The sequence below is a fragment of the Drosophila persimilis genome, unplaced genomic scaffold, assembly GCF_003286085.1.
Source record: "Drosophila persimilis strain 14011-0111.01,24,50 unplaced genomic scaffold, DperRS2 tig00000606-arrow-arrow-pilon, whole genome shotgun sequence".
Classification (NCBI taxonomy): Eukaryota; Metazoa; Arthropoda; class Insecta; order Diptera; family Drosophilidae; genus Drosophila; species Drosophila persimilis.
In genome coordinates, this window is record NW_020825324.1 from 791,775 (window position 1) to 802,041 (window position 10,267).

The 10,267-nt window shown below is 47.5% G+C and overlaps 1 protein-coding gene across 2 annotated transcripts; it reads left to right on the forward strand.

The window, feature by feature from the left end:
- Window positions 1-1,016: 1,016 nt before the first annotated feature.
- On the forward strand, window positions 1,017-7,749 carry LOC6597434. Of its 2 annotated transcripts, XM_026990762.1 has the most exons (11): window positions 1,017-1,128; window positions 1,963-2,517; window positions 2,768-3,322; window positions 3,386-3,511; window positions 3,594-4,607; window positions 4,669-4,978; window positions 5,775-5,914; window positions 6,059-6,064; window positions 6,167-7,051; window positions 7,134-7,274; window positions 7,333-7,749. In XM_026990762.1, the coding sequence occupies exons 2-11, from the start codon at window positions 2,164-2,166 to the stop codon at window positions 7,402-7,404; spliced, it is 3,603 nt and encodes a 1,200-aa protein (XP_026846563.1). In that variant the 5' UTR covers window positions 1,017-1,128; window positions 1,963-2,163; the 3' UTR covers window positions 7,405-7,749. The 2 variants fall into 2 exon arrangements, with proteins under 2 accessions (XP_026846563.1, XP_026846562.1); XM_026990761.1 differs by lacking the exon at window positions 1,017-1,128 and having other exon boundaries at window positions 1,843-2,517; window positions 3,564-4,607.
- Window positions 7,750-10,267: the final 2,518 nt, after the last annotated feature.

Sequence of the window (10,267 nt, forward strand, 5' to 3'; positions counted from 1 at the left end):
AAAAAATGTGTTTGTATTTCCGAAACTCCAAATGTTGAAACCAGACGGGTACATATAATCGATTAAACTACAAATGCTAAAACTTTTAACTGCAGTTTTGAATTTGGCGCCATTGCCAGTGCTGCAAAAATCGTGTTATAAAATCCATAATCAAGGCTCCGACGGTATATTTACGGTATATAGGTATATAATGGTGTATTTTGTCAATTTCATCAATCTATTTTTTCAAAGGAATTTTTAACAAGAAAGGGTATAGAAACTTCCATACGCAGGTTTTTTGAATTTTCACTCTCAAATCTTACTAACGTGTATAATTTATTTCAATATATTGCATTTAAATCCTTTTCACTCATTCACTTTCAAACAATTTCCATTTGGCGCTTAAGTTTCGTGGGACTTTTTTGGGATTTCCTACGATGGAATTTTTCCTCGCCACAATGTTGCGAACAACATTAACTTGTAAGCCGTGTTTTAGTCAAAATCTAACCTAATTTTGTAGAAAATTTATTCATCAATGGGATAAAATTATGTGGGTAGAACTCAGGGTTTTAGTTAGCTAGAATTATTCAACGGAATCTCTAAATTGAACAAAAGGAACGACTATCCTCTTTCGCTTTTTTGTTTTGACCTATTTCGCTAAAACCTTTTTTTAGACAAGATCCAATAAAAGCAAGTATGTAGAATAAGCCAGTTAAGTAGAAAAATTATTCATAAATCGTATAAATTTATGTGGGCATGGCTAAATGTTCTATATAGTTAGTAATATTCCACGGAAGGTCAAAAACGAGGAATATGTAAAATAGAACTTGAATTAGTCAGGATATTTACGATATATTTTTAAAATGAGACGGTATGTTTCGGTATATTTCTGACGGTCGGACGGTATATTTTATAGATAAGTCCGCGGTCACACTGCTAGCAATTCGCTTGCTTTTTTTTTTGAATATCGGTGAAACATTGAGTGCAATATGAATTAAATGGTAAATTAGCGACAGGTGTTGTAGTGCCTGATGATGCCCAGATGCTGGAGCTGCTGTCGGTCGGGGGCAGCTATTGTGCATGTGATCTTTACCGTCTGTATCCGCGTCGTTCCTGTTCCCTACATTTGTTGTTGTTATTGTTGTCCGGGTGGGTGGCGTGTGGGCGGCGGCGGCGGAGCTGGCGTTGCCAATTGCTCTGGTGCTCATCATAGAACCTGGAAGAACCAGCTAAAACAAAAAAAAAACAGAAAATAACCAGCAAATCTATTGATTTTTAACAATGCCATGGCAATACCCAGACACACACACACACACCACGCATCGACATCGACATCTACACAGGCGCGCAAAGGCATCAATTCGCTGATGTACACACACACACCCTACGCCACACACCACACACACCCAGATGTCTATATTAGTGTGTGTGTGTTTTTGGTGAAGTAACGTCCGTGCCGTGCCACAATTGCAGGCTGCAACAATCGAAAACAAAGGCGAGACACACAGCCTGCAACATCCCTATTCCCCTCCCCCCTCTACCCTTTCGGGTGGGTGGGTTGCCTTGGTTGTTGTGTCTGGGAGCCAGCCTCCTGCGTTGTACGGTCGAGTTTGTTTTGCCTGCGCGGAATTTTTGGAGGCCAAGTTTACGTGCGCAAGCACACACACACACAGTGACATATAGTGGCAGGGAGGGGACACATAAAGGATACACGTGAAGGCTACAGCTACAGCTACTGTGTCCCCTGATGACACGATTCGCGGGCCTTGTTATTGGGTTAATTGGCAGCCTCAGCATCCAGCCAGCCAGCCAGCCAGCATTGATTTCTCTGGGTAGCAGCAGCAGCAGCAGCAACAACCTGTCCCTAACTGGTGTTGGGGCTTGGCCTGGGGCTGCTGCAGTTGCAGCTGCAGTGATTCATCCGTTAGATCATCGTGCCAACTAATCACCACCTTCACCTCTACATTTTCGTCTACCCCTCAGGCAGTATCTACTCAGAACGAGGCATGTCAGCAGCAGCAGCAGAAGCAGCAGCAGCAGCGGACGCAGCACTAGAGCAATAATCCAAGACGGAGAGGAGCAGTCACAGCGTCCAGTTCCAGTCCAAGACCATCCATACAGCTGCATTCCAGCAGGATCCAGCAGCCATCCATTGCACGGTGCCAGCGTATACCCCAGGCAGGCATGAATTCAAATTCCTGCAGCGACAGCAGCAACGATTCGATGGCCAATCCGTTGCAAATGAACTTTGGGCAGCCGCAGCTGCAGTCGCTACAGCAGGAGCGCTACGTGTGGGAAATGCGAACGCGCAGTCCTAATGTGACGCCCGCCAGCACAGTACTCAACTCCCCGGACCTGAATGCCGAGCTGCCGTACGCACCGCTGCAGGGCCAGTCGCCGGGACAGATGTCTATGGGCTATGGGGAAACCGGCGGACAGATGGCCTCCTCCTACTACTACCAGCGGCCGCATCTCCATCAGATCCGTGTCGGACGTAGTCCGGGCAGCCAGTTCGATGCCCACGAATCCCTGCCGCAGGTAAGAAATCTGTATCCATATATTCCAATGGGAGTTTATCTGGGGTCTCCTCTGACCTTGAGAAGAATATCGAGGATGAGGTTTTATCTGTTTCCTCTTCAAACCGTCCTGCTAAGAACCACCGAATATTGTAGATTTTCGATTCCACAACTGGAGACCAAACATTCAACCTGTCTCCAAGTTCTGGCAGACATCATTCGCGAGCCATCTAACGATCCGTTCTACGTTCTGTTCTATTCTATCTGTGCAGGGTCGTGCCAGTCCCGGGTCGCCAACGGACGTGGGCAAGGCCGATGGCCAGTGCCTGAGGGATGGGGAGATAGTCGTCTTTGACGACATTGACACCAACTGGATGAACAAGGCCGCCCCGGTGATGCGCTCAGACAGCCAGGAGGATATCCTGAAGGTGACCAAAATGATTGGCCAGCTGCCCATAGCCGAGTACGAGGGATCGCCGCGTCGATTTGGCAACCAACCGGCGGCCGGCTCACGCAAGCGTCCCCCGGGTTTTCCACAGCGCGTCTCGCCCACAGCGAGCGGCGTCGGTGGCGGCGGTGGCAGCGGCAGCGGCAGCAGCAACCACAATGTGGCCGGCAAGGCATCGTCGGGCAATCTGATAGATCTGATCGATCACGAGGAGGACGGCAGGACGGCGGCAGCAAGAGAGAAAACACCAGCATTCGATTACTTGTATGAGTTCTCGGAAACGCGCAAGGTTCTGGAGGAGTTCTTCAAGGCCAATCCCGACGATGAGAAACGTTTCGCGGACTACACCACAGAGAGCGGCGATGATGTGCCCAATTCGGTGAGTAGATGACCGTTCAAGGAGGAGAAGGATTTCTCTTAATGAATGGAAGTATTCCTCCAGCAGCAGCAGCAGCAGCAGGAACATCCGGCAACGACACCGATGGAGCAGGCATACATTGGCCAGCGCCTGGCTAGGATACCCAAAGAGGAGCTTTACATGGTTCATCGTTCGCCCAGCAAGAAGCAGGTGAGGACGCGGAGACGGCAGCTCTGACTCCAATCGTACCCTGTCTCTGAAGGCGATCCAAAACATTCCTTTGCTTCCACAGCAGCCCCCCAGTGAACACAACAACGTCAGTGTACCGACTGTGTATCAGGAGCAGCACAACGATATCGAGCTGTATATCGATTCGAATAGCCGCAGCAGCGGCGATCTGGCGGACACCGAACTGGAGGCGAATCTGCGCAGACATTCGCGCAACTTTACCCTCTCGCCGGAGACGACGGACTACGATTCGAACTGCGGCGATCTAGATAGCCTGTCCAATGACATCAACTGCCCCACAGACTACGGCAAGCTGTACACGAGCATGCCCGTGCTGGAGGACGGCCTCAGCAGTGGCCATGCCTCCGATACGGAGAACAATGTATCTGTTGTCTGTGACAAGCAGGCACAACAGCCACAGCCACAGCAGCAGCAGCAACCGACCGTCCACGAGCACAATGGCAACGCAAATGGCAATGGCACTGCTGTAAATGGTGAGCGATTGGAGAACGAATACAACAACAGTGCCAGCCTGGCGACTGTCACTACCGATGCCTCACAATCGGCGCTGATAAGTGACTTTGCCTCGCTGCCGATGCCGATGCCACCGCCACTGCCACTGCCACTTCCCTGCACACCGCCGCAGATTGAACTGCCAGACACGGACACCCTCGAGCACGAGCCCATGCAAGCCGAACAGGCCACAGCGGCTGCAGCGGATTGCGGCGATTGCTGCCCCATGGAGCAATCCCACTATGGAGCAGTCTACGCAGCAGCGGCATCCGCAGGGAATGCCGTCCAGCAGCCGGCCACAGCGGCAGTGGAGATCCAGGAGGCCATGAAGGAGATACGCACGGCCTTGCAGCGCGCCAAGACGCAGCCGGACAAGCTCAAGTTCTGTGACGAAGTCCTGCCAACCGAACCGGAGTCCCCCGTGTGGGTGCCACGCAAATGCGGTGCGGCGGCCACAGCAACGCCGGCCACAGCTGTGCCGGAGGAGGAGCCTGATACCGATCTGGAAACGGATCGCTTGTTGGGCCAGCAGCGGCACGAGGAGCAGGACTTTTTCTCCGATCAGGTGAGGGTCGGGTCGGGTGATGCCCATTCCTATATCGTCACTAATTTAGATCTTTGCGCAGCCTCGGGCCCCAGATAGCAATGCCAACGAGGGAACGGAAATAGCCAGCAGCAATGGACATCTCAACGGCGGTTGCATTGACAACAACAATCCCAAGCCGCAGACCTATTCGACGGCCACAATTCGGCAGGGTATCGGCACCTCCCTGACGCCCAATTCGCCGGACATTTGCCAGATTGTGGGCACGGCGGACATCACGATCAGCGGGTCCCCGGAGAAGCTGCAGTTCACCAAGAGTCCGACGGGATCCATCAAGTCGTTAAAGGACTCGGCCAATAGCGACAAGAAAGCCAAGTCGCGGAACAAGGAGGGTGAGTGGGGAGGGAACGGCACTCGGAACACTCGGAACGACGCCCCCCGTTTACTGCTGCTGTTGTGGTTCCATTTGTACTGATTATCTCTCTCTCTCTCTCTCTCTCTCTATCTCGAATATCCTACATTTTAACATTTCACGCTGCAATCCGCACACTTTTCCACCCATTTACATATTTGTGATGTGCGGCGTCATGTAAGTGTCTCTGTCTCCCGCTCAAGCTGTCTCTCTCTCTCTCTCTCTCTCTCTATAACTCTCTCTTGCTACCACACTGTCTACCTCTCACTCTCTCTGTGCCATGTGTCTCATTGTCTATCTGTCTATCTGTTTGTACTGTGGCTTACGAAGCGATCAGGCAGCAGCAGGCTCAAGCGTGAGGCTCCATGAAATATATCAGTTATACGTAGTTCTAGATTATAGTCTATACGATAGTATATAGGATATATCGCTAAGGAATTGCTTCAAGTTTCTTTGGCTTTCACTGTTTGCAGCAATGTTCTTGCAAGAATAGGGACACACATTGATGGGATTAAATGATGGATTTTGGATTCTGTAGAAGGGTTTTGTTAGTTTGGAAACCTACGAGTATCAAAGGTCCATCGATTTCAGTCTACAATTAGCCATTGAATTGATAGATTAGTAGTTTTTGGGACTGTCTCCAGCGAAGAGCACAGACTGGACCAGCCTGCCACTGCCTGAACGTGTCAAAGAGTGCATCAACAGGGCAGTCACATTCGCATGCCGCCTGTACATACTGTATGCCCCATATATCTAAATCTAATCCTATGTTTTAGGTCTATTGGAACCCAAAGTTCTCATTGAGGGCGTACTCTTCCGCGCCAAGTATCTGGGATCGACGCAGCTCGTATGCGAGGGCCAGCCGACCAAGTCGACGCGAATGATGCAGGCCGAAGAGGCTGTGTCCCGGATCAAGGTGAGTGTAACCGTGACCCCCGCACCGACACGTAGTGGCCCCATCCTACCTCATTGCTAGGCTATTGCTGTGTGCTAAATGTGTGTCGTGTCTAAACTTTCTCGTTCGCTTTTCTCGTTCCCTGCTGCGCATTCCTTTTGATAGGCTTTGGTAAGAGATTGTTCGATTGTTAATCCCCTCTCCATGGCTGTCCGAAATCAGCAGATACTGATCTCTGTTTTCTGTTTGTATTCATTTCCATCGTCCATGTAGGCACCCGAGGGCGAGAGCCAGCCTAGCACGGAGGTGGATCTGTTCATATCAACCGAAAAGATAATGGTGCTAAACACAGACCTCAAGGAGATCATGATGGACCATGCCCTGCGCACCATTTCCTACATAGCCGACATCGGGGATCTGGTGGTGCTGATGGCCCGTCGCCGGTTCGTGCCCAACAGTTTGGGTGATCCGAATCCCAGCCCCGGTCCAAATCCGCTGGGAATTGATGCCTCCAATCCTACGCTGGCGGCGGCGGCCATCGAGGCAGCAGACTCCTCGCCACCAAAGGAGCCCGCCCAGGTGCTGCACAATAAGCACAATCGGACTCCGAAGATGATCTGCCATGTGTTCGAGAGCGATGAGGCGCAGTTCATTGCGCAGTCGATTGGCCAGGCCTTCCAGGTGGCCTACATGGAGTTCCTCAAGGCCAATGGCATCGAGAACGAGAACCTGGCCAAGGAGATGGACTACCAGGAGGTGCTCAACAGTCAGGAGATCTTTGGCGACGAGCTGGAGATATTCGCCAAGAAGGAGCTCCAGAAGGAGGTTGTCGTCCCCAAAGCCAAGGGCGAAATCCTTGGTGTTGTCATCGTCGAATCCGGCTGGGGCTCGATGCTGCCGACGGTCGTGATTGCCAACCTAATGTCCACCGGGGCTGCCGCCCGTTGCGGCCAGCTGAACATTGGCGACCAGCTGATAGCCATCAATGGCATGAGCCTGGTCGGTCTGCCGCTCTCCACCTGCCAGAGCTACATACGCAATGCCAAGAATCAAACTGCCGTCAAGTTCACCGTTGTGCCCTGTCCCCCCGTCGTCGAGGTGAAGATACTGCGCCCCAAGGCCCTGTTCCAGTTGGGTTTCAGTGTCCAGAATGGCGTGGTAAGAGATTGATTCCCCCCTCCCCCCCGCCTCTCAGCGATTGCTTTCTTTACTAAGTGCCTCTTTCCATGCCCTACCATAGATCTGCAGTCTGCTGCGCGGAGGAATCGCCGAGCGCGGCGGTGTCCGGGTGGGTCACCGCATCATCGAGATCAACAATCAGAGTGTGGTGGCCGTACCCCACGATACCATTGTCAAGCTCTTGTCATCCTCTGTAGGCGAGGTAAGTGCACGCTGCATTTCCATTCTCTTTTCTCCTTTCACGTTTTGAATTTCCTCAGATCCTGATGAAGACGATGCCCACGTCCATGTTTCGTTTGCTCACTGGCCAGGAGACGCCTATCTATATATAAAAAATATGTATCTGCTCACACACGACCCCCCGCACTCCGTTGGAAGCACTGCACCACTGTAAATCGACAGGTCTCTAAATGCACTCGATTTCTCTTCAATTGGAACACCTATCAATCATCAGCTTTATATCGAGCCGTCTGTGTGGAATCGATGCGGAATCGAACAGTTGTCACGCGACAATAACTGCACCTAGAATCGATCCGGGCTCTAACTGGATGAGCCTCAAAATTGATCAACTTTAAGTCGAGCAGCTTTAAAACAAAACCATGCATTGTTATCGATAAACGGTTAATCGATTTGTAGCCTGCCAATCAACGAAAGCAATTAAACGCCAAATCCCGACAAAGTGCAGCTGTTTGTGGAACAAAGCAAAGCAGAAACAGCTTTAAAATGGTTCGTCTGTGAAACGAAGCGAATGTAAATCGATTAACTTTCGATGTAAATCGATGAAATGAAATGGATCGCATCGCTATGGAAACAACTCGCGCTTTGACTACAACACTTTAATCAGTCTCACTCAGTGTTCAATGCTTTTTGGTTGCTTGGCTTCCCTTCCGTTCGCTTGTCCTTCTTTGTATATGAAAAAGACTGAATTTTGAGATAGTGTGTGCGTGCGTGGATGGATGGGGGTGTGTGTGTGCGCGTGTGTGTCTGTGTCTGTGTACAGCAAAGTACTCAAATTGTAAAGTACTCAAACTCAACCTGTCTCCTGTGTCCTACGAATGTCCCCCCTTGTCCCCACCCAACCAAACACCCCTCCTCATGTATAACAATAGCTTAAGCATTCGATTGAATTTACTTGCAAGCAATTTATTTATTAGCTATGATATGATTTCCGTGTAAATTAACCCTAAGCTTACCGTATTTAATATTATTTTTTAACTACATTTATAATTTCGATGAAAGGAAACAAAACAAAAAACACTTTATGCCAAAAAGAGATACGCTATAAGGGATATGTACGCGATAAGCTGAGTTTTCGTTGAATTTTTATTGTATAAAGAGAGAGCCGTTATGGATTATTATTGCAATACCGAGATATCATAATTATATTTATAGCATAGCATTAGTAACCAAAGCCATGCCTGCAACAACCACACAAGGCCCGCAATACCACAACAACAAAATAAACAAATCAGAAAACAAAAAATGCATTTAAGAGCGTCAAAGTTAAGCGAATGTTTAAGATTCTGTATCAACTATCTGATCTGTATATGTACAAGAAATCTACACACTTCTCGATCGAGTTATTGCCATACACACACATATGTTATGTACACATACATATGTACTGTACGTACGCTTTGCATAGGGGTATCTGTATCTGTATTTGATATAGAGATGAATCGATAACAATAAGCAAAACAGCAAAAGTAATACGAAGAACAATAATTTCAGCATTGTCTAGTTTCTGTTAAGCGAGAGGATACATGTATAAGAATGGGATCCCAGGATCACGAGAATATCGAGTGCGAGTGGCAGCAGCGAGACAAAGTTAGCGAGAGAAGGAGATCGAGAGAGAGAGAGAGAGCTTATTTTTGCATATTTAAAACAATGAAGATTGAAGATGAAGACAAAGATGAACAAAACAAACAGCAAATCAAACAAAAAAGCTAATATTGAAATCCACATATAGACATATGTACGTATGTTATTAATCTAAATGGAAATGACTAAAGAATATTCTAAATATTTCAAGTGCAGGTAACAAAAAAAAAAGAAAAGAAAAAAAAAACGCAAGTTAATAATATTTATATATACATATATATATACTTCTGATCGCCATTCGGAAGCGCAGGCGCAATATTTTTGCAATACCAAACACACACAAAAGCCACAAGACAGAACAATTGATGAATAAATTTCCAAACCTACTTGGACACAGCATCACCAAGAAAGTCTACAACTCTCTGCTACTGCGCCTCTAACTAACTTCTAAAACCAAACACTAATCGTATACTACTTAATGCAATTTATTTATTAATATTTAACACATGGCAGAATACAGCAAACAAAATGAAACAACAACAAATAAACTACATTTATACACAAAAGCAAATTCAATTATATAGCCGGTTCGCGGGATGGTTAGTGACTTAGATATGCAGCGCTATTTTTGGGCAGTTTATTTTTTAATTCCAATTTTTAATATTTCTGTTCGCCTGATATCCGAGATCTGAAATTTTTCGTTTTTCACCATTTTGAATGTTTGACAACAACAACAACATTTTGGACAACAACAACCCTCAGCTTGTGAATGCTTAAATGGCAGAAAACGAGAAATTTCCGATGAGGGATACCAGGCGAACAGAAGTCAGCAGCAAGCAGCTTTAGCGATTGCAAACGTGTGTTGCATACTTATGGGGGGAAACTAAAAACAATATTTTTTAAACCAGCGAACGACCTGGTATCCCAGATTATAAATCCTTATTAAATAGATAGAATATACAATTTTCGCTTCTCTATTTATTTTGCTGATCGTGTACGAAATACGGCATGCATTTTTATCGTTTCCATGCGAATATCATCCCTGATTCGGTCGATGGAAAATTTAGCTGATCTGCCTAGTACGGCTTTATTTCAAAATGGAGCGCTACAATAACAGGCGCGAGAGAGCTCAAATAATAAATAGCCAGAACTAGCTATGAAATAGCTGGTTTGCCAGCAGTGCGGACAGAGGAAGTTTTAGGTGTGACCATATGCTGCAAGTTCGATATGCTTATTGTTATCGGCGCCAGATTCGATATTTTCAAATATCTATTCCGTCCAATTGATTCATTTTGAATTGATTGAAGATTACACTCTTGGATTGCAGGCCTGCAAAATTAGCTGTGATGTGTTATGAATACTATGGATTCATGC

Excerpts from the sequence above, each read along its gene's own strand:
- LOC6597434 (XM_026990761.1), top strand. The coding sequence starts at position 2,164 with ATGAATTCAAATTCCTGCAGCGACAGCAGCAACGATTCGATGGCCAAT. Across the intron at positions 2,518-2,767 it reads CCCACGAATCCCTGCCGCAG|GGTCGTGCCAGTCCCGGGTC; the intron begins GTAAGAAATCTG and ends CTATCTGTGCAG. Across the intron at positions 3,512-3,563 it reads GTTCGCCCAGCAAGAAGCAG|GCGATCCAAAACATTCCTTT; the intron begins GTGAGGACGCGG and ends CTGTCTCTGAAG.